The sequence below is a fragment of the Sinocyclocheilus rhinocerous genome, unplaced genomic scaffold (genome assembly GCF_001515625.1).
Source record: "Sinocyclocheilus rhinocerous isolate Xijiao unplaced genomic scaffold, SAMN03320098_v1.1 scaffold1013, whole genome shotgun sequence".
NCBI lineage: Eukaryota > Metazoa > Chordata > Actinopteri > Cypriniformes > Cyprinidae > Sinocyclocheilus > Sinocyclocheilus rhinocerous.
The window spans coordinates 605,749-630,340 of NW_015642049.1; the positions used below are offsets into that span (position 1 = coordinate 605,749).

Sequence of the window (24,592 nt, forward strand, 5' to 3'; positions counted from 1 at the left end):
GCATTACTGCTTTAGGTACTCCTTTGGTTACTCCTCACTGGTATGATCTTGTGGCATCATACATCATATCTTTGCACTTATGCAAATAGATTTCATTACATCTAATACATTTCTCTTGCTCCTGTACAGCGCAGCTCTAAGACTCAAGACTTAGCACTGAGGATAATGCCTGTGTGGAATTTCTACATCAGTCATGATCTGTCTGTGTATTCCAATTTCAGAAAGCTTATTCTTTATCGAGGATTATAGAAATGATGATTTTGTTGAAATTTAATTTTCTGTCAGCAAGCATGACAGATCACTGAGGATATCTAAGCTACTTAACCCAGACGGGGGGAAAAAAAGGTCACTCTTACTGTTGTTTGCTAAACAGGATAATCTTCAAGCAGGAAATTTGTGTCAGTACTATTGCTACAGCCACCTGGGGTACGTTTCAGTCGCACGGTATGTGCTATGCAAAGTGGTCTTCACAGGGATAGTTCACTCAAAAAAAAAAAAAAAAAAAATTTTTTTTAATGTATTTTATAAATGTTTCATATATATATAACATTTTAGACTTCAGCAGGCTTTATCAAGGTGATACTAGTCCTGATTTTACATTACATAGCTGACAGCTTGGCAAGAACAATCCATAGGATGTTTTATTAAAAAGAAACATTAAAACACACCGTCTTCAACACCTCAGCAAAAGAAAAAAAAAAAAAAGAACTTGAATAATTCCTCACATCCCATTTATTCCCTGTAGAGGAAATGTGTTGCATTCCTTTGAACTCGATTAATTAACCTCTGAAGAATTCTGCAAAGGTAATACTAATCACACATTTTTTCATTAATAGATCCATCACTCATTAATTACTTCAGCAACTGATGCTTCCTCCAGTTTAAATGGAACGGTGCCATTTCAGTTGCGTCTCATATGAAGTCACACGGTGTGCCACACACAATAGACGTTAAAGTGCTGGCACATCAGCGATGGATGCAATTATTCCCCTCACACATTTATGTTAATTATCAGCACCCTGAATGGAAAGATGATATTTGTGCAATTTTTAATGCCATCACATTGACTGCTGATAGATGGGAAGTGAGATAAGTGCCACAATATTAGACTGACATGCAGAGTTGGGGAACGTTACTTTTATGGAAGCAGTATGTTACGTTACTTTTGCATTAGTTTTTCCTCACCATGATCTCACCAATACTCCCTTTCTGTAATGTGGTGTTTTGTTTCATGTTCATGTTTTCCATGTCTTTTATTTCGCCGTTGGTCGGCCCCCTGGAGTCTGTGTACATTCCTCCTCCATGGCTCCTCCCTCCGTCGGCTCCACCGTGGGCCGCTATTTTGGCTGTGGCCTGGGCCCCGCCATGGCTCCCTGTTCTGCCTGCCCCGCCATGGCTCCCTGTTCTGCCTGCCCCGCCACTTCAAAGTGGCAGCATTATGTTTGCTTTCAGGCATTTTTACATTGCAAATCCTATTTTTCCTCATGTTTTGCCTGCCTAAAATAAACTATAATAGGATCTCAGAATAAAAAGATACAAAACTTTCAAAGGGTGCTAATATGCACCATTCAGTGGTAAATAAGGTACAAACTAGCTTTTGTACCTTAGGGTACTGTTGCATTGATAGATATAGACCTTTTTTCATATTAAGAAAAGGCCTTTTCCTGATTTTTATTGCAGTGTTACAAATGTATTGCATCACAAATCCTGATGTCACATTTTTGACAATTTTTTTTTTTTTTTTTAAGCAGAAAATTGAGAATCGTGGGCTGAAAGAAAACGGTCACATTCTGTACATGTCTGATCACCATGACAATCTGTAAAACTACGATACCCATCATGCCCACTCATACTACAACAACGCTTACAATGCTTTTACACCTTATTTATACCCTTTCTTTTCCTAACATGGGAAAGAGAGACGTTTTCAGTTGTATTTATCCGTAAATAAGTTAAATAAAATATAAATAAAGCATGCATTACTTATTAGAAATGTGCATTCAGTAACTTGGATATTATGGTGAAAATTAACTTTGCTATTTGAAAAAAAAAAAAAAAAGACTTCATAATGTGCATTACTTGAATCTAAGGATGTAAATAAATCTTTTAATCATGTATTTGATCAGAATGAATCATGCCCTTTGACCTTTAAGTAAATAGCATAAAGAATTACATAAGAGTTTTTACTTCTGAGCAGGGGTGAAGTAACGAATTACAAATACTCACGTTACAGTAATTAAGTCTTTCAGATTTCTGCTTGCTAAATGATTTGTATATATGCTTGCCTACCTACACGGCCTGAAATTTGGTGTGAGGTTGCGGGTATTGCGTACAGTGTTAAACTGCTAAAATTGTAACAAATTATCAAGTTTAGTTATTCTTATTTCTTTATTGCAAAACGCTCAAACTGGCACCGTTTTGGAGAGAAATGGGCTCTCATTTTAACCCATATCATGGTGTGTGATGCTGAACTATGAGTTTCTAATGGTGTTTGTATTTGCACTGTTCTAAACATTAATATTTTATGTGCAGCAACAGCATGCTCTCTCAGTGGCCTTACACATGATTTTAAATCTATTTTTTCAAACTTTATGATTTAAATGGGGATGATTGTACTGAGAATAACTTTCATCTTTTCTTCAACTGAATACTGTTTCCGTGCTGTTTTGATGTATTTTAAAGAGTTGGCAGTCAAAATTAAAACTGCTGGATGAAAGATATTCTTCATTCTTTATGACAAACAAGATAATGTGAATTACAGAATGTACAACGTTTTTAAAAAGGTATCAATTGCGGTGTACAGGGTTTATTATGAGGGGGTAGAATCCACAGCTCAGTACTCACTACTCAATACTCATGAGTACTTTTAAATAGGCTACTCTTTTACTCTTACTCAAGTAGTTTTTTGGACAAGTACTTTTACTCTACTCGCACTACATTTTTTGGAAGGTAATGGTACTTTTACTTGAGTATATTTTTTCAGTACTCTTTCCACCACTGCTTCTGAGAAATTAAATGTCCACTTTAATGTTTTTTTTTTTCAAATCAAAAATGCAATCTAGACATTTTCAAAGTTACTAAGAACAAGTTTTCATTTTCAAAGTTACCAAGATGACAAGCATCTTAAAATTTGACACTCATAGTGCGAGACAAAAAAACGACCAAAAACGCATCTTTACATAGTCAAACCATTTAAAGAGATGACAGACTCAATGTGAAGTCTTCCTTGGACAGATTAGCATACTCTGAAAAATGAATTACTGTGAACTAGTGATGAGCTTACATTTACTGGTAATGAAACACAACTATGTTGACGTATAAAGCCTCTTTTTTTGTAATTCTTATTTTTTATGCATCTGACACAATAATGTTACAATAATGGCTTGTCTTAAATATTGATATGCAGTTCATTTTAATTTAATTAATCAGCATATCGTGTAATTGATCTGATTAACATTCTTAATCAGTTGACTGCCTTACACGCAACAAGTTAACTTCAACACTGAACCTTGGCTAATGTGGAATGGGGCTTGTTCATCTCGACCCCATCCGTCATTCCAATAAAGCTCTGCATTGTCTCTGCACGCCGTGTGTTTGGTGAGGCTTCTCGGTTGAAGCTTTAACCTCTACAAATGAAGATAAGGCACAGTCTCTGCCACCTGCGAAAAGCATAAAAGGACTTAACACAGCTAGTCCCGTCCACTCCTCCATAAAATAACCCAAAGGTGAATAGGTGAGCTTTGATGCATCACTTAATATTTACTATCCTGATTTGGTAGATTTGCAGTGTCCTTCGAGGCTTAACATATGGATCAAAACATTGCAATCAGATTTATCCCAAACACCTGCGACTGCAAGGTCACAGAACTCATTTTGTGAGTGGCATGACTACTTGCTTATTAGTGCTGGCTAGTGTCTGCTAAACAAATCTATTTGTGAGATTGTACTGTATTGCTAAAGGGCATTTCTGAATTAAATGTAATCAGCTTTACTAGGCTGTGTTCATTTATTAGTAATGTGCTTAAAGCAGATTAGTGGGCTCAGCCGTTTATAATGATTTATTTTGCTGCTGAGATCCGACAGATTTTCTGCTATTCTTGAAAAAAAAAAAAAGGGATATTTCCCAATTAGAATACATGGTGCCCCTCAACACTTCCATGGTTTAATCTGTTGTTCAATACAACATAATGGGAATTATGGTTTCCATTCATTGAAATGGATTCCTCCAATGAAGACTTGCTAGGAATTTTTAATCATATTTAAGGAATAACTGTGCCATTTTTGCCATGTGTAATCTGTATGTTCAATCAAATAATCGTCCATATGGATTTACATTTATCCACATATGAGTGAACAACAGCCTTTTTGTTACATGCGTGTTAGCCAGCCCTTGGCCATGAGTTTTGGGTCACATGACTCACCGCCCATCCGTTTGCTTTCTCTCTAGTGTGGTATGTGTTGGGGGAGATGGCTCTGTAGCTGAGGTGGCCCACGGGTTGCTTCTCCGGGCCCAGATGGACGCTGGGAGGGACACAGATTCCATCTTCACGCCTGTCCAAGCAGCACTTCCTCTCGGCATAATACCAGCAGGTGAGGATCAGGGATGGAAGAGGATCTCTTTCTCCTGCAGCTGTCCCCAGTACAGCCCAAAATGTCCAGCTCCTCTCAGGAGAGTGATCTCGGTCCTCGCCGAGTCAACATGAATTCAGAATTGACTCGATTTGCTTTTATTACACACGTCTCTGGTCTTGCTGTGCACAATTCATCATACACGTTACATATACACGTTATTCTGAAAGTAAACAAATGTTTGTCTTTGTGAACTTATATCAACATATCTCCAGCTTTTTACCGGATGAGGTCACAAAACCAAATCTTTAACCCCTCCCCCTCAAACCACCTGGCTTTATTCTAGTACGTAACACCCACTTTCCAAAATACAAATTCCCAATGGTTATTCTTGTTAAATAACATGTTTCAGAAGCACATGAGAATATTAAAGCAAATACTTCCATAATCTGTATTTTTTTTAATGAAATAAATTAAATAAAAATATCAAAATAATAATCATAATATAAATTATATATTGTATGTATATTTTCATTAATTATATGTTAATTACGTGTTATAATACTGTATTATTAATTTTAAACCAATTTTATGTGACTAATCTGTTAAATATTTTTAGTAAAAAAAGTATTTAATAAAAAGGTAATTTTCGCCAAATAAATACATAACTAAATGAAAAAATATATATTTTAATGTACAACCTAATACTACTACTACTACTAATAGTTTATATTATTAGATCAAAACCAATTTTACTTGTATAATCTGTAATTTTTTTATAACTTGTATTTTTTTATGTTTATTATTTAACTTTAAATAAATAAATTATTAATACAAACGCTAGCATAACATGTCCTCAAAGCTGCAGAACAATTTTGAGGTACTTAAGTACCTTCATGAGGTATTTAAATGAGGAAACTGAAATAAAACCTATAATTGATAATCACAGCATGTCAAAATATGACTAGTAGTAAAATATGATAATGTATAGCAACAGCCTTGTGGGTAAAGCCTGTGACTTTTTATGCTTCATTCCGGCACTAAAACAATCAGAGGCGTGCTGCCAATTAAAAATCGAACTCTGTAGTAATTTCGGTCTCTAGTTTCTGTGCTGTCAGAATGATTTAGTTTGATCGTGTTCTGAAACTCCTCTACCGAAAACAAACAGGCAGCTCATAACAGCAGCAAGTGAGTGTATCATTATCAAATTGATTTAATCACAGTCAGGCCTCTGAATGGCCCACTCACACACTGAGTTAATTGCCTTCAAGAGTGTCTGAAATGGAGCATCCTCCATTTGACTCTCCTTTGCTGCCTTTGAAACGGTTCCACTGGCTTTGGATCAGTGGCACAAAGCCCTGCGCATTGTCCACACTCACACAGGACTGACTAACCTCAAAAATTCTCTCTTTTTGCGGGAATGTGGCGCAAACCAACCCCAAAAAGCTGGCAAACTGGGGTGGGAAGAGGAGGGGAGAGCAGGGTAGATGGGTACGGTAGCGGTCCCTACTTTTTCGGCCAAGAGATTGACCTTCACTTGTCATTTCAGGCACAGCAAAATGGAGTGCTGTTGTTAGGAGCAGTGGAAGCCCTCCAACTCCGCACTCACTGCAAACTGACCGTACCAGGGTCACGCTTTCTCTTCATTAGTGCCGAATCCCACGGGAGTATTTATAAACAGTTTCCCGTCACAAATGCAAGGGGCCCCCAAGGGGTTGAAAGAGTTGCAAGGGGTTGAAAGACCCCCTGCCTCTGCCGTTTTCCAGCGCAGGTTTGGATGTGACATCAGACCCAGGTCAATCCTTAGGGATGGAGGAAATGGAGTCAAATCACTCTCTCGGTTACAACTTTGCAAAAACACCCATGTAAACTCTTAAAAATAAAGGATTCCAAAAGGGGGCTTTCACAGTGAAGCCATAGAAGAACCATGGAAGTTTTCAGTGAACAGATTCTGAAAGAATCTTTATTTTCTTGGTGTGAATAACATTTTAATAAATCTACACTCTTAAAACAAAAGTTCCAAAAGAGTTTTTTTTTCAGTAATGCCATAGAAGAACCATTTTGGGTTCCTCAAATAACCTTTTGGGAGCAGTTCTCAAAAGAACAATTTTTTTGTTAGTGTGAAGAACATTTCATTATCTAAAGAACCTTTCTCCTCTATAAAGAATCTTTAAGATCCTTTTGTCCAATGAAAAGATTCCATGGATGTTAAAAGTTCTTCATGGAACCATTGATGCCAATAAAGAACCTGAATCAACTATAGTGATTTACCGCAAGTAATTACCATGTGCACATCAATAAAATATACATGAAATGCCCTCATATAGCAGCCAAGTTGATGTCTAATTATCTTAGCTGGAAAACAGACAAGCTTCTTTAACGCTTTAATTTGTCATTTTTATGCCCCTTTCTGTCAGTATTCATAACACAGTCAAGTTGAACAAACATTCAAGTATTTCTTTTTCGAAAGATTAAACTAATTACAAAGAGTGTTTCAAAGACCTTATTTACACAATGCAGGATAAACATACCAAAGTGCAGCGCCCTGCCCAATTAAAGGCTTTCTCACTGCACCATAGTATGTAGCCTACTCCTCAGTACGTATAGCATATAAATTGCAGGCTTCTAATTAATTTGCCTGCTTTTAAGGGTTTCAGGGGGACTGTTAATTTCTTTGATATTCCAGGCAAAGAACCAAAATGTTGGTGCAGTTTCCACGAGACTCTTAGACATGCTTGACTAGCGAGTCATTGCATCACATTCATCTGCCTGGATGAGGGAGACATTAACTGCCTTATGAATATTCATGCTGTCTGCTTAATTAAGTTAATTGTTCTACAGAAGTGCTCGCACTTCCAAGGACAATTTCTCTCTCTCTCTCTCTCGCTTTCTCCCCCACATATTCATGCTGTCTGCTTAATTAGGTTAATTGTTCTACAGAAGTGCTCGCACTTCCAAGGACAATTTCTCTCTCTCTCTCTCTCGCTTTCTCCCCCACATCTCCCTCTTTCAAAGCCCCCTTCCTTCCTATTCGCCCCCTCCCACTCTAATATCTGGGCGCTACTACCATTCGTCACCGGGTTCTGGAATGGAGATGGGTAATATATGGAACTCCCGATGATGTTGGCACAGGCTGTTGCTCTGAGCCTTGCGGGAGAGGCAGATGCATGCTTGGAATATAGTGTTACCACACGGCAGCAGCGCTACAGACACCACCAAACAACAAAACGATCAATGTCAAACACCAAAAAACAACCATTGTCTTACATACAACATAGAATAACACTTCGGCGAACCTCAAGTGGGCTTTACGAGATCTCTGTTAGAAATGGTAATTTTAGCATTAAGATAATGAGTTTTTTAATATCACACTCACCGAGACTGTTAAGTAACCGCATTCATTATATTTCTTTTAATTGGCGGTAGACCAAGCACTCCTTATATTACAGTTTTTCACACGCCTATTGTTTGCACCAGAATTGATCCCTGCAGGACTCACTCTGCTAAAGCCACAGCTTGCGTTTATGATGGGGAATGATATCAGCTCTCTTCCAAAACCTACAGCGAGCTGCCTACATAAGCAGTATTTTAAGGATATGCATGCTCCTGTTTTGTAGGCTGTGTCAAAAGGAAAGAAATTGTACATTCATTAAGCCAAATTCTGATTCCAAATTCTAATTTCTTTTCGGTCAAAGAATCAAATAATCGTCTGTCCATCGAAAAAAAACAAACAAAGATGGAAGATACTAAATATACTTTATACAATACACTGTAAAAAAATTATGTGATCAATATGTCATGGTAACATATGTTTTTCCATTACTTTAACTCATCAAAATAATTTAACCAATTTCAGCTCATTTTTTAAAGTGAGTTTAATATAAATCAAAATTACTTGTATAGCCATTGTGATTATACTTAAAAAATTTGAGGCAGCAACTGAACTTACATTTTTAAGTAGGTGGATATTTTTTACATTGAACAGAAAAATATATACAGTAAAATGTGCAAATTATCTTAATTGTATTTTAAATAAAAATAAAAATGCAAATAAATAAATCCCCAAAAGTCTAAAATCCTCATTATCACAATACGATAAATTAATAATTATTACATTCTTACAGACACTGTAATAAAATGGACACTTTTTTAAAGGCAGCATAAATGAAATAAAAATGTGATTAATTGTCATGAAAATATCACGATACTCAAATAGCATTTGAATGGAATCCACTCAAAGGCCTACTGTGTCCATTATATCAATTACCACTGAACTTTTTAAAAACAAATAGGTGAGTGAACACAAAAACACCAATTTATTAATTTAATATGGGGCAAATATCTATTCTGCAGAAAGCTCAGAGATACTCATTTTCTGAGTGTCTTTGAGTTTACCAACAAGTCTTCATAATAAAGCATAATGCCTTATGTCAAAGAAAAAACTGTGAGTCACGACTCATGATACAATGCCATGTCTGACGCATACAGGATGTACTCATCTGATTAATCTGTTGAGTACTCAAGTAAACAAAATGACTAGTAGCTAGTAGACAGTACAGCAGCTCACTAGGTTTTGGAACTCAGTCCGTCAGACGCTGTTACCTTTACTGAGCCGAGGCTCAGAGCCTGGCTTTTGTGTTGAAATCATCACAACATATGGAAACTCCCAGAGAGGCCAGGAAGCATCATGGATGTGTTTGTGAGGGAGGGCTACATTACCAGTGACCTGGTAGGTGGGAAGAGGCACATGTACTTGCAGCCAAATTCAGTTGGAGTGTGAGTGTGTGTCCAGCACTGTAGGCCTGGCCGTCTCTATCGTCAGAAATGGAGGGAACGGTTCCGTCCAACACCTCCGTCCTGTTCTCATTTACAGACATTTGCTTTCATACCCTGCTGATCTGAGCAAACACACTGGCCAGATAACTGCATGAAAGGAAATGCCTACTCACCCGACAAGGACAAGCCTCTCTCTGCTGTTTGTCTCTGGTAGTAATCAGTACAAATACACACACCTGTTCTCCCTTCACAAGCTGCCAGCAAGGTAAACCACCTTAATTGGCACAAGGCGATATTAACTTAAATTAATGCCCTTTAACAAAGTCCTCATCCTGTAATGATTAACTTTACCTCACTCATTAGATGGGCAAAGCTGCTGCTGTTTTTAAATCATTGCTGCGTCCCAACTCGCATACTAGTCTAAACAGTGTGCCAGAAAAGATTTTGTATGTCGGGTCTGAATACTTTCCGTACCCACTGTATATATATATATATAAGACTCATGCACTGTATTTCAAATCTTCTGAACAACAACTTTATGTGACAAACAGACCAACATTGTCATTGTTTCAAGACATTTTATGTCACATTGTAGGATCATTAAGACAATATTAAGTCTATAATTCATACTCTTTTGGTTTTTTCAGTGTGTTTTGGGGTTTGATCACAATAAACTATTAAAGCGTGTTAAAATGTGTTTTATTGTCTATATATAGGTTCTACCAATGTGGTGGCCTGCTCTGTGCATGGAATAAGACGGGCTATGACTGCAGCCTTGCACATCATCATGGGTATGTTTTTTTTTTTTTTTAAAGCTTCTAGCCATTCTCTAGCCTTACAGCTGCCTGTATGCTAACAGTAAGGCCTTAAGGAACCACGGGACTTAATGGAGCACAAATATACATGATAATAATTTGTAAATGGGATTCGTATTTACTTTTCAGTTCCACTGAGTTATGTGTGCAGGGGCAACGGTTTCATTTTCACCCATTGGAAGTCTCTCTCTCCCTCTTTTTGGTGCATCCCAATGGCAGCGCATGCGGTGGCTCTCTGTAATCTGTTGTTTAATTAGAGTGCACAGGCTGTTGTTATGGGGGCCGAAAGAAGACAAGCCCCCCACACAGACTCTGCCTCTCCAGTTTTGGAGATCATGGTTAACAGGTCCCATGGAATGAGAGACAGTCCCGGGAGAGGTGGAGATACGTCTGTCGTCAATCACCCGTACAGTCCCGCCACAAACACTGAGTTTCTTTGACGTGGCTGTGGGCCGTCGTTGGAAGTGTTACTTCTGGCTGGCAGTGTTCGCTTTGGCTTTAGTACTGCATGTTCCTGTCTGTCTGTCTTTCTGCGAGGCGTTTTTGAAGTTAGCACCAATATGTCTGGGCCATTGTGTCGACTGTGCAAGCTCTCCTGGGCTTAGCTTAACAGACAAGCGGATTTGGCAAAGCTGCTGCTGTTTTTAAATCATTGCTGCGTCCCAACTCGCATACTAGTCTAAACAGTGTGCCAGAAAAGATTTTGTATGTCCCAAATCACAGGACATTGAAAATAGTACTCCAAAGTTGCCTGATATTTCCTAATGGGTGAATCTTAAGATCTTTATTTCCTGTTTAGGTCATAATTCAATTCTGAAAAACAATGAATGAACGAATGCATGAATATTAAAAATTATATGCTACAGTATTCAGATGGTGTCATTGAATCAGCATCAGCATGTGTCTAATGAGAAAAAGCTTTATCTCAAAATCACCTGTCCAGAGAATAGAATTTATTCAAATAGACTATTGAAATGCGCTATATTCCAAGCCTTATCAAGCCATATGATAACATTGTGTGACAAACAGACCAAAATTTGTCATTTTTTCACTGATAATCACACAGTCTCATATCGCATGGCTTCAGAACACTTGAAATATAGTGCATTTTATGTAGCATTTTTAGAAACAGTGTTGTGAAATTGATAAATTAAGCTTTCTGTGTGCAATGTCATTATTTTCATGACAATTAAGCACATTTTACCCCAAAATCATTACCATAAAGCAATAAATATCAGCAGTATTACTATATTGGGGGGAAAAAAATGCTTTTAGCATTTTTAAACTAAAATGGTTTTAGTGCATAAGTAGTAATTTAATATAAATAACTCATATATCAACTGAAATTCATGTTGTAATATTGTTATGCTCTGAAAAGAAAACATGTTAAACAAAGAAAACTGTAATTGTAGTATATAAAGGGCATAGATTATTATTGGTCGAATAAAAATTCAATGGACAGGTTCCCATTTTGTCCCCTGTAGCAGGTGCTGGAGAACATTGATATGCAGGAGAGAGAGTCTACTATAATAAAGCAAAGCTAAATTTTTTCACGTTTCTGTAGCCATTCTTAATGGAATCTCATCACTCACTGAGAGTAAACAGTGTCTGTGCAGGGATACACACTATAGCAAACATCACGGGACCATATGCCACAGCATTCAGATGGTCTCATAGTATCAGCATCAGTGTGTGTCTAACGAGAAAAAGCTTTATCACAAAATCATCTCTGCGGAGAACAGAATTTATCCAAATAGAAAGGTTACAGTTCACCCAAAAAGCAAACCCAAATCTGTAAGCTGTGTGTGTGGAACACAAGAGAAATACAGATGAATCTTAATGCAACTTTCTTACCACAACTCGAGCTCAAAAATAAGACTCAGCTGCTATATTCCAAGTCTTCTGAAGCATACGATAGCTCTGTGGGACAAGCAGACCAAAATTTATGTAATTATTCACCGACACAAAATTGCACAAAGAATGCACAGATTGCACAAAGACTTAGAATATAGTGCAATTTCTGCTGCATTTTTAGAAAAAAGTCAGTAATGACAATTACACACTCAGATTTATATATATATATATATACAGTGGGTACGGAAAGTATTCAGACCCCCTTAAATTTTTCACTCTTTGTTATATTGCAGCCATTTGCTAAAATCATTTAAGTTAATTTTTTTTCCTCATTAATGTACACACAGCGGGGGATTACATGCGCAAGCTAAGCTTGCATCCTCCAAAAAAAAAGACTGGCAAAAATTTTGCTTTACAGCTGAATTACGATTGGGATGAACACAATCAGAACCGCACAATAGAATTACAGAACCAGTTGTGTGCGTGAGTTAATGAGGTTCTTTGTTGTCACTGTATCATTGTTCTATGTAGATTACTGATAAATTATTATCTTGTGATACTTTGTTTTCCAATCACAGGCTTCATATGAAGTTCATTGTTGCATTAAAGGAATAGTTCACCCAAAAATGAAAATCCTATCATTATTTACTCACCCTCATGTTATTCCAGAACGCTGCTTTTATTTGCTTCTGGAGAAGACAAAAGGAGCATTTTAGGGTATCTTCATATAGTTATTTTCCATACAATGACAATCAGGCTTTAAATGTACAAAAACAGCATAAAAAGCAACAAATGACTCATGAACTATATTCTAAGTATTCTGAAGCTTTGGGTGAAGAACAGGATGAAATTTAAAGGCATAGTTCACCCAAAAATGAAAACCCTGTCAATTACTCACTTTCATGTCATCCAAGAGTGCTGTATGCAGTTATTTACGTCTGGAGAAGTCAAAAGGATACATTTTAGTGAATTTTCACAGTTCTTTTCCATACAATGACAATCAGGGTTCAAAATGTACAAAAAAATTTGAAAGTCTACTAAAGTCATACTGTAGCTTTGTGTGAAGAACAGACTAAAATTTAAAAGGATAATTCACCCAAAAATGAACTCACCCTTATTTCATTCCAGAATTATGTATATCTGTAGAAGACAAAATGAGATTTTTAGGGAATCTTCACATAGTTCTTTTTAATACAATGATAATGAATATAACTCATGCACTATACTCTAAGACTAAGATATCTAAAGTCATACGTTAGCTTTGTGTAAAGATACCGTTTTGTAACTGTATGCTGGTATTTACTTCTGTAGAAGACAAAGTGAGAATTTTTTAAGGAATTGTCACATTTTTTTCATACAACAACAATTAGGCTTTAAAAATGCACAAAAATACCATATAGTCCATATGACTCATGCACTATATTCTGAAGTCATATGATAGCTTTGTGTGAAGAAAAGACTGAAATTTAAAGGGAGAGTTAACCCAAAAAAGCTAATATTGTGTCATAATTTACCCTCATTTTGTTTGAAACATTTGACTTTATTTCTTATGTGGAACACAAATATGTTAATAAATTCTGCATTTTTTTTCATGCAATGAAAGTTAATGGGGTTCTATGTTATTTGGTACCCATTGACTTTCATTGTATGGATGGGTTAAAACAGTTAAAACATTCAAGTTTGTTTCACAGAAGAAAAAAAAAGAATAATGGAGGTTTGGAACAGCATTTTTGGGTAAATGTTCATTTTTGAGTGAACCCTTTAAATGTGCAAAACTGGATTGTGTGACAAAATCAGATGACAAACCCTCAGGAGTGGTGGTGCCTAAAACTCTGCGGCCCAGTTTTGTTCTCGCTTGGCTACAGACTCGGATGATTAACCACAATCTGACTTCCACGTGTGCGAGAATGCGTCTCATCATTAAGTCCAAAGAATTGAGCCAAATGGTATTGTAACTCATAGATTTTGACTAAAGGGAGGTGTGAGTTTTAAGAACAAGTGCTGAATTTCTTTGTTCGCTGAGATTGGCACCTTCTCTGTGCACCACGGTATGCTCGCCATCTCAGCAGGAACGTTGAGAAACATCCTTGTACCGTCGTGATTAATTGCTCCATCAAAACATTGTGGCTCTCAGTACGAACCGCTGAGCTAAGTGTAGGCACTCGCTCAACAAAAGACAGCTTTTCCTTAGAAGACATTCCGACATGCAGGAATTAGGCATCTTATGTTAAGCGAACTGAATAAAAAACACGTTTTCCCCTTTCCTCACTACACAAAATGTCTGGCTTTTGTCGCTGCGAGGTAAAAGAGAAACATCAACAGCACATAAGACACCTGACACCAATGAGAGCGTGATGCCCATTTAGGAGGGCCAATATAGGGCTTGTTCATTTCTAATTAAGCAATATTTACGCATGTGAATAAGGCCAACTGGCGGGATTTGGAAGGATCCGATGAATAATTCATGAGCGGGGAGAGCTTATGCATGGGGAGACAGAAGGAGGTCAGGAATGTGCCGGGCTACGGGGACTGGACTCAACCAATGGGCCACCAGATCCAGTCATTCCTGTTCACTCCGACATATGCAATGAATTAACTCAAGAGATGTCACATTGACTCTTGAAAGATGACTCTATTGTTTCTAATGGACTAGAATTAAATTAGCTGATTATAGGATGCACGTTTACATCTACTTAAATATGTACATATACATACATGTGCATAAATACATGCATATACTTATTGATTGTACACTACAGTTCAAAAGTTTGGTCAAAGGTTTGTCTTTTTGCTTTTGAAAGAAATAATAGCTAATGGACTAGAATTAAATTTGCTGATTATAGGATGCACATTTACATCTACTTAAATATGTACATATGCATACAAGTACATAAATACATGCATAAACTTATTGATTGGACACTACCCTTCAAAAGTTTTTCTAGTTTTTTTTTTTTTTGAAAGAAATAATACTTTTATTTAGCAAGGACACATTAAATTAATCAAAAGTGCCAAAATTAATTTAAATTAATTTAATTAAATTAATTTAATCAAAAATGGTGTGCTTTGGAACTTTTTTCCCTGACAAAAAAAAATGTATCAGGATTTCCACAAAAATATTAAGCAGCTTTTCAACATTAATAATAAGAAGAAATGTTTCTTCAGTGCCAAATCAGCATATTAGAATGATTTCTGAAGGATTATGTGACACTAAAGACTGGAGTAATAGATGCTGAAAATTCAGCTTTGCCTCACAGGAATAAATTACATTTTAAAATATATTTAAAATACAAAAGTTATTTTAAATTGTAATAATATTTCGCAATATTAATGTTTTTGCTGTATTTTTGATGCAGCCTTGGCGATCTTAAATGACGCCTCATTAGTGACCCATTTCATTTACAGGTGCATCTCAATAAATTAGAATGTCGTGGAAAAGTTCATTTATTTCAGTAATTCAACTCAAATTGTGAAACTCGTGTATTAAATAAATTCAGTGCACACAGACTGAAGTAGTTTAAGTCTTTGGTTCTTTTAATTGTGATGATTTTGGCTCACATTTAATGAACTTTTTCACGACATTCTAATTTATTGAGATGCACCTGTATAAGCAACGTGGCGCTTATCTCATGAAGTGCACGGGACACTCGACTGACAATATCAATGGAGCATATATTGGGGTAAAACTGTCAAATATTGGGTAGAATGGTCAATTTGATTTAACTGTTTTATAATTTTTTTTTTTTTGGTATGGAATTCAATATATTTATAATTAACACCCAATCTCTTACCATATTTTTTCCTCAATCTCATCGCAATGCTTTATGGCACCTTTTTAATGAAGAATACATGCCATACTGTTTGTGAATTTGGTCGTATGTAATAGAGCTATAATCTTCATTTGTAAAGGGTTCTTACTGCCTCTTGTGTTTAACCCTCCTGTGGCTCTAGTGTCCTTTGATCCTAGTGGTTTGTACTCTTTTTAGGGCAGTGCTTTGGTGAACCTCGTACCTCAGCGTAATGACTGCATTACGTCGCTTGTTCTAGGTCATCATCAGCCCGTGGACGTGTGCAGCTTTAGCTCTATGGGTCGTCTGCTGAGGTTCGGCTTCTCTGCCATGTTTGGTTTCGGTGGGCGGACGCTCGCACTGGCAGAGAGACACCGCTGGATGCCACCCAGCCAGCGCCACGAGTTCGCTCTCATTAAAACACTGGCAAACCTCAAGTAAGTGCTCTTTCTTTCTCAGTTGTGTTGTCAGCTGTAGCTGTCTCTCATCTGGTGGGCTCCAAGGGACTGACAGGTGCTCTATCAAATCTGGGATTAGTGTCAGAGCAGCCTGGCACAGCACACATGGGCACCGTCTCTTAGAAATCACCCTCTTCTTATCGTAAAACTCCATCTAACTCGTTTGATCTCTCTCCTCGTGTCCCTCCCCAATCGACCGATGGTGCCTGTGAAGACCTGAAGACTGCGAACTGTCCTTTATAACCAGCAGAGGAGCCGAGGATCAGATAAAGTATGTTAAAGCCTATTTTTAAGGTTTTCTCTCATCCCCATCCAACTTTCAACGTAATTATTTGAATGTTATTTTAAATAAACCACCCCCTGCTTAATTGGCCATTGGAAAGAAATCAAAATGCTGGCGATGCTGAAGGTCACCCAGCTAATGCTAATAAGGCAGGATGCCCCACACTGTGAGGAGCCCATGCAACTCCATTATTACTCAAATGCAGATAATGGTTGTTCACTACAAACATCTCTTTCTTTAACACAGAGCTGAGCGAAACAGGGATGGAGGAGACATTTGTGAGTACAGCTAAATTAGAAGATACTCTGAAGATATTGCACCACTAGATATCTGCTTCATAGGGCAGCAAATGCTCTCGGCTAATAAGTGCTTCCTATGAGAAACAAAGGGGGGTGTTCCTCAAGGGGGTGTTTACCGGCCGAATTAAAAGCAAAAGTCTCCAATGGATTACATTCACATTTTAGGATCGTTTTTTTTTTCTTTTTTTTTTGGAGACTGGAGATTTATACAAAATACAAATCTGAAAATGATTCAGTAAAAGAGCTTGTTATCACAAATGACTGTGATTGGTCCATATGGTCCATCTCTATCAGCGCTGAGAATAGTAACATGTACCATGCTCTTACATGGTAGTTCAGAAGTGGTCTGGATGACCTCTTTTCACATTAAGACATTCAAGAGCACCTAAGAGTTTTGTATACAATCAGAAAAACTCTCACTCTACATTCTGTGATAGGTGAGCATGGATCCTGGCAGACCAGACAAGGTCTGTACCTGAATATCAGCATCATGGCTATTCCCTGCCTGTGCTCCATGGCCCCCAGGGGCCTGGCCCCAAACACCAGGTCAGTGTTCTTCCACACCACCTCTATCCCTTCATGGCCAACCATTTTTGAAGTGATCATGACAACATCCTTTCTAGGTGCTTTATATTTAAAGTCAACACATTTTACTTTCATAATGATAAATAGCATGATAAATATTGGCAAGGCCACTACTGTTAATAAGGTTTACACATACATAAGGTTTAGGGTCAGTAAAATCATAAAAAAGGAAAAGAACAAGTTGTGATGTAGTCACTTATCATTTTTTAGTATGGCATATTGCATGCACAAACTCAAGCTGTTTTGTATTTGCAAAAGAATCTGATTTACACATTCATTTGCCATTATATAATCATTGGGAAACTCACCACCAGTGATGTAGCACTCAATGCACTATTTGGGTGAACTATTCCTTTAGATCTCAATGCATCTGTTCTACTGAATCTACACTACAAGCGACCATCGCAACTCGACAAAACAAGATCTGTCCCACTATGTTCAGTGAAATTGTCTACATTGCAAGTGCCCGAAAGCTTTTTAAAATGTTAATAGAGTAGGAAAGATGTAGTTTTTGTAGTTTTTTCAATGTCGATTCTGTGTTTAAAGCAGTGTTTATTTATGTTCCAATGATCGGCCAAATCTGTCACCGGTTCTTGTTCTGGAACCTCGTAGTGTACAAACTAAGCACTGCCCTCAATCCTTCAGACTGTATGTCTTAAAAGCAAGTAAGATGGGCTCAGTAGATGATGTCAGTGTAGACTGTAAAACCTTGAGATCAGGTCAGTATGTCAGCAACACGCAAGGCTAACTGAGTTTCCTGACTGCTTTCTTGCCTGTGTAGTGGGCGTTTGGTGCATGAAGCCGGCTAGAGTAGGCCAACATAATCCTGAAGGTTGGAATCAGTGGTTGGATCAGACTCGTAAGGTCAAAGCCACCAAACTGGACTAATCAGCACATAATTACTCTGATTAAAGGGAGTGGCCGGGTAGACTTAAGGACCGAGCATCTGTCCATGGGCCTATATGAGTTCTCAACAAACCCCTCTCCTTCCTGTCTTTACAGAGCAATACAAGTTAAGCTCAGCTTCTCGTAAGCGGCATCTTTAGTTGGGGACAGTGTCAATGCGGTCACAGAGTTTGCATTTCAAGAAATCATTTCTTTAGTTGTTATTGTCTTGTTTTTCAGTAAAAATATCTAAACATCCTTTCAACAATATGCATTTATTTGAATCACATTGCATAAAATATTAAGACTTGCTTACTGAGAATATACACTGAAAACTTGCCTTAGGGCAAGTTATTTATTTTTCATTGGCTCAAGTTAAAAAATATAGATGTGAATCATTACCCTAAATTTTTTTAATTGGATGAATGAAACATTTTTTTCAGTGTATCTATATCTAATAGGCAATTTGTTTTTGTTTTCTTGTCTTGTTTTAAACAGAAATCCTAAAAAAAGTTAGTGATGCTTACGCTGAAAACAAGAAAAAAAAAAGTAAAATAAAATCTGAAAAAATGCAATTCAAGACTTATTCTTTAAAAAAAGTCTTAATATTTACCAATTTTTACATCTCAAGCAAATGAGACAAAAATATTGATCGCTGTGTTGTTGTTGTACATAAATTATGTCAAAAAACATTTTCATCAAAAAACCTCCACATGGTTCATATTTGCAAGTCATAATTCTGATTGGACACTCAAAATTGTATAACTTTCACTTCAACTTCCAAAATATCGTCCATATAGCTATAGATAACAGAATTAGTAACACAACTAGAAGTAGTATACATATACACTGTATATACTAGTTCTAGTTCCATTACTAATTATGATTTGCTCTTTCAGAAAAATTACAGAAATCAATAAAAAAGAATAAACAAATAAAAAAATATATATAAAAGCTTTGACTGATCAATTAAGCTTCCAAAATTTTAAATGATCAGAACTTCAAAGAGCCTTTGCTACTTACTTTTACATATATAATATTATATATTCCATCTGGACCTGTTTATACCTTGAAGCTCCCATTTACATTTTCCACTGACGTGAAGATGAAACAGTCCAAGTGTGAGCTACATCTATTTATAGACCTGTGGTAAAACAGAAGAGAAACTGGTTTTATTAAGTAAACAATTCTCATTTCCATATGAAAAAAGTGTGGGCTTATTATAATGTTGAACTGGCTTTCTGGTCATAATGCTTGCCACAGACTCTCCATTCACAACAGGCACATAAGTAATAGTTTTATTAACAAATGTACCACCTAAGCACAATAAACATGGTAAACCTCTTTCTGTCTACCACAGGTTGAACAATGGCAGTATGGCACTGATAGCTGTTGGACACACCTCCAGGTCAGAGTTCGCCAAGCACTTGAAGAGATACAACAGCACAAACAACCAGGTGAGCTCACCTGCCTACTGAGGGAACTTACTGAACTCACATCAGCCAGACATGCAGGAAATCCAGCCCACGCAAATGGAGTTAACAACCTCCCCAGCTTAAGCAGAATTAGCATACTGTCAAGTCAAATTAGTCGCTGATTGTCAGCTTCCCACAAAATACTTTTCAGGCTAATACAGATTAGCCTATTTTAGAGCCTGTCTCTTCCTTTTTCTTAAGCAATCCAATCTAGAGCTGTTTGTTAACCCACATTCTATAAATAATCTGTGTATAAATAATAGGTTGGCGTTGACCTACTGCTTCTGCTCTTCACTCTCGTGTGAGATGTCATTGTGCCGCAAAGTAAAGCGATGTCAATTTCAGGGTTTCTGTGCTGTACTATTGGGCCTTTATTGCCCATTTTAAAAGAGCTTGTGTGTGTTCACCTCATTTACATGTAGGAGCCAAGTGTATTTGAACTGTGGTTGAATCTGGAAAAAAAAGTCTCATGCTTCAAGAAATGTATAAAAATTTTGTCTATTTTTAAAACTTGCAAAAAATAAATAAAAAATAAAAACATTCTCATTTCAGTACTGTGAAAAAATAATATGTATTATTAAATATTTATATATCATGGTAGTATTTTTTAAACAATTTAAGCATGAGTTGAAAATTCATTGTATTAAATTAATGTATATCAGCATTGGGAATTAAAGTCAAAAAGGGGAAAAACTCAAATATAATGTCATTTACTTTCACTTTAAGATACATTATGGTAATGAGAAAATGTGCTTAATTATATGCTTAGATGATGATATAGAAAAATTCCATTCTCGCTCCTTTTCTCTATAACAATGCATACATTTATCTAATTAAGAATTTGATAGATGTACCTGGTTATCTGAATAAAAGGATATATGATATGATGGAATGAAAGTCCAGTCCTGGCCTGGTTCTGTATCCAGGTTCACTCCAGGTCACACAAACAGGACTGAGGTGAGCCAATGAGGATCAGCTGTTCATCACTGCCTCCTTGTGGTCCTAAAGTAAACTACAGCCTCAAATATGACCAATTCACAAACTAAACCATGCAAAACAATAAAATAATGAAATACAGTAAAAAGTACTGTAATGCATCAAGTAGAATCTAATACACTCATCTTCGACAATAATGGGATATATCTATAATTTTTTTCTCTCTCTCTCTTAAGGTTTGGTAATTGCCAAAAACATTAAATGAGAGATTCTTCTTTATCCTTCTGCAGTTTGGATTCTCGTTTATTGAGACACACACCGTAAAGGCTGTGAAGCTGCGGCCACACTCTCAGGGAAGTTGTGCTGACGATGTCTCAGAGGAGAACGAGGAGTGTGATTCAAAAACCATGCCCATCATCTCCTCTGAAGGAACATACCCCTGGAACATTGACGGAGATCTCTGGGAGGTCCCATCTGAACTCCTGATCCGGTAAAATGTCAATCCTCACAACTGTTGTGATGTACAGCAGTAATCCATTAGAGGCCTTGTATTGCAGTGATATCATAAAAGACAAATATTCAATGTTCTAGAAGGACCAAAGCATCCTAAAAATATTATAAGACTAGCCCTAGTCAGAATTTTCCACTTTATAACACTGAATAAGTCGCATCCCTATTTATTTGCAAAACAGTAGTCAAGATAGCCTCTGTATACTTGCACAAGTTGAACTTCAGATGACCTGTGTAAGCACAGACCGTGTTGTTTGAAGACACTACAAACACTATATGAGCGGCACTTGATTAAAAAAAATCTCAATTCATCTTCTTAAAGCTGCAGAATGAGTGACAGAAGAATAAACAGAACAGTGTGAGCTTTTGAGAAAAAAGGGAGGGACGTGTGCGTATATCAGATAAATCCTTGTAATGTTTAAATGTCCTGACAGCTCTGTTTATTTTCCAGAGTTCACCTGCAGCTCCTCACACTCTTTGGAGCAGACATGGAGGAGGCAGAGGAGGCGCCGGTTAAATGCAGCTGTATCTGAATACACACAACCACATTAAAGAGAGACTGTGCTAGATAGTAGCGCTATGAGAAACTGCACAATGCAAAGCTTTAACATGTACATAGAACATTTTATGACAGAGCAAAAACATATGACACATAAAACATTCCAGTGCATAAGAATTTAAATTAAACCAAAGTAATTTTTTTAACAACAATTTGTATAATTTTTAAAGACAGGAAATAAAATGAAAACATTAAATTATTAAAAATTCTGATTTTTTTTTTTTTTTACACTTTTCCCTGAACAGTGGAGACTTTTTTTGGACTTTGTATCTTTTATATTAAAAGCACTGACAAGCACCCATGTGGTTTCCCAAAATCTAAAGATTATATCCAACATTTTTAGCATTGATTCTTTGATTCATACACCAACACACTCTTATGAGCAGGCCCAAGCAAAACCAGCTTTTCCACATTTTTTGCACTGATTTTGTGAATAATGGATTTGTAAAATAAAAAAAAAATATATAAATGTTTTATAAAAATATAGAACTTAGAAGTTATTTATAAAATGTTTAATTAATTAAACAAAAATTTGAAATAAAAATGTATTCATAAAATGTATATTAATTACTTTTTTCCATTTAGTTTAGAATTTTGTTGTTTGTTTAGGATTCTTTTATTCACAAAATGTTTTAACTTTCATTTCTTATGACAGCTGTAAAAAAATCATTCTGCATATGATGACATATTTGACATGATAATCAGGTTTGGGCAATTAAATTTAATTGAAAATACAAAAACTAATTGTCTCTGTAATTTTATTGAATTTTTGGTTTGTATTTGAGTGAACACTTTTAGCTTCAGCTTAGTTTTCATTCAAAAACTCAATTTTTTTTATTTATCGAATCTATCGTAATTTATCAGTGCTAGTTTTTTTTATAAATGTTTTCATTTATAACCTTAAATATAACTTTTAGAGCTTTCTGCACGTGCAGATTCAGTATGGGCCTGCATATGAGTGAGAGGTGATGGTGCGTTGTGTATTTGTGGATTTTATTTCCTATAAATGAACACACACTCTTAAGCAATGGCTGGGAGCCAGACACATGCCAATTCTGTCACTGTTCTGTAGTGCAGTATCGACACACAACAGCAGCCTCCTTTGCCCCGTTTCCATGGCACCCAGCCAGAGCACACAGCAGACACTCGCTCCTTCCATCTGGCGTCTCCGTTAAACTTCTAACTATTGAACTCAGCAGCGAGAGCTTGGGAGGAGAGAGAATGCGTGTCATTTCCTCCTTTTTTTGCAAGGAGAACCGATACCGCAGTGATGCAAAGGTGTGAAAACTGCAGCAATGTTCTGCTTCGGAAAGGGTGATGGAGAGTGCCAGAAAATCCTGTGTCACCCCTGTGGAGGGTATACTAACTTGCAGGCGTAAAAGAGCGAGTCTCTCTTCGGATATACACAGGAATAACCTTAGTAAGAAAAGCTACAGCAGTGCGATTTCTCCTCTACAGCAGTCCATTAGCCAATATGTTGTTCAGTGATCATAGGCTCCGTTCCAAAACCTAGTGAGCTGCCTTGCAGTCTACAATCTAAATAGGCAGCTGTTAAGGCAGAATCCGAACTCAAATAGCACCTTATAAATTGTATTCGTGGAACTGCCTTAAAATTTGGCCACGCTTCCTACCTTTAGAAACCGCCTTCACACTTCAGAAAAAATGCTGCCTACAAAGATTGCTCACTAGGTTTTGGAACAGAGCCGTAAAGTTCTGTAGCGACAATACATTCTGAATCCTTTTCTCCCTTGGCATGACAGTCCCGGAGCGATTCATTGAGCACATGTAGTTTGTTCCATACTCTAAAGTGCACTGGCTTCATCCTGCTGACAGAAAATGCAGTCTTTTGACAGTTTTTGTACTCTTCATCGCTTTGCGATAAATGTTCTCAGCCATTACGGTTAATGGCCATAGGTTATCATGAGTCCAGCTCTTGATGTCGACAGAGCATTAGTCCTTCATGGTTTGTCCCTTGCATTCTGATTGGTTTTGTATGTGGTGTAAATCCCATATTATGACACACTTTCTGTCTTAGGTACATAGTCCCAACTGTCTCGGTCAAACTTCTCCTCCTTCAACTTCCGCTCAAAGAATCCAAGCTAATGAAAGCAAGAGAATGTATGATTGTCAATAAGCAAAGGTACATCTCAGTTTCAAACCCAACAAGCCTTGTTATGAAGATTTGTTTGTATTTGTTGATTTATTTGCTTTGTAGGGTACTAACTGATATGTTGTCTGAATGACTGTTAGATCTTAATGAACAACCCTATACAATTGTGCTGGGTTACAAGAGTCCACCAGAAATCAGTTTCTTAACTACGTTCTTGCATTCAAAAACAGCTGGATGGAGTATGGTGGAATTGGATTTCACATCTGGATTTCAAAATGTGTTTTTAAAAATGAAACCTGATATATAAAATTGCAACACTCATGGCACAAAACACTGAAAAAAAATCAATGTGCACATATACAGATCATTTAAAAATATAAGTCTGACAGTATTATTCTTATTATTCATTATTGATTTTTTTTTAAATAAAAGCACTGCTTTGATGGGTTTTCCATCTTTTACCACGGTAAAGCCCGGCATGCTGTTAATAAACCCTCTACGATATACTGTATCTCTAAAAAAAAAAAAGTCATATCTTTAGATATTTCAGGTCTAGCTTTAGTGAAATCTTATGAAGAATTTCTATGCTCTTAATTCCTACACTCTAAAAAATGCTGGGTTATTTCAACCCAACTTTGGGTCAAATATGGACTAACCCAACTTTTTGGCTAAAAATTTAATTGACAAATT

At 36.8% G+C, this 24,592-nt stretch overlaps 2 protein-coding genes and 1 long non-coding RNA gene across 4 annotated transcripts in view; 1 reads left to right on the forward strand and 2 right to left on the reverse strand.

The window, feature by feature from the left end:
• LOC107755377 (ceramide kinase-like protein) overlaps positions 1–21,961 on the forward strand; it is a 52,895-nt gene extending 30,934 nt beyond the window's left edge. Inside the window, exons 5-13 of the mRNA XM_016572159.1 lie at positions 4,448–4,590; positions 10,062–10,136; positions 16,062–16,239; positions 16,475–16,531; positions 16,790–16,821; positions 17,280–17,388; positions 19,673–19,769; positions 21,014–21,213; positions 21,685–21,961. Coding sequence (XP_016427645.1) covers positions 4,448–4,590; positions 10,062–10,136; positions 16,062–16,239; positions 16,475–16,531; positions 16,790–16,821; positions 17,280–17,388; positions 19,673–19,769; positions 21,014–21,213; positions 21,685–21,766 — 973 coding nt within the window. The 3' untranslated portion in view covers positions 21,767–21,961. The remainder of the gene's footprint in view (positions 1–4,447; positions 4,591–10,061; positions 10,137–16,061; positions 16,240–16,474; positions 16,532–16,789; positions 16,822–17,279; positions 17,389–19,672; positions 19,770–21,013; positions 21,214–21,684) is intronic.
• On the reverse strand, positions 5,438–9,600 carry LOC107755378 (uncharacterized). 2 transcript variants are annotated; one of them, XR_001641686.1, is made up of 4 exons: positions 9,519–9,600; positions 9,172–9,426; positions 7,637–7,772; positions 5,438–6,371 (listed from the first exon to the last, which is right to left on the reverse strand). It is a non-coding gene; the product is annotated as an uncharacterized LOC107755378 (long non-coding RNA). The 2 variants fall into 2 exon arrangements; XR_001641687.1 differs by lacking the exon at positions 7,637–7,772.
• Positions 21,962–22,505: 544 nt separating the features above from the next.
• LOC107755364 (integrin alpha-4) overlaps positions 22,506–24,592 on the reverse strand; it is a 29,608-nt gene continuing 27,521 nt past the window's right edge. Inside the window, exon 26 of the mRNA XM_016572142.1 lies at positions 22,506–23,891. Coding sequence (XP_016427628.1) covers positions 23,805–23,891 — 87 coding nt within the window. The 3' untranslated portion in view covers positions 22,506–23,804. The remainder of the gene's footprint in view (positions 23,892–24,592) is intronic.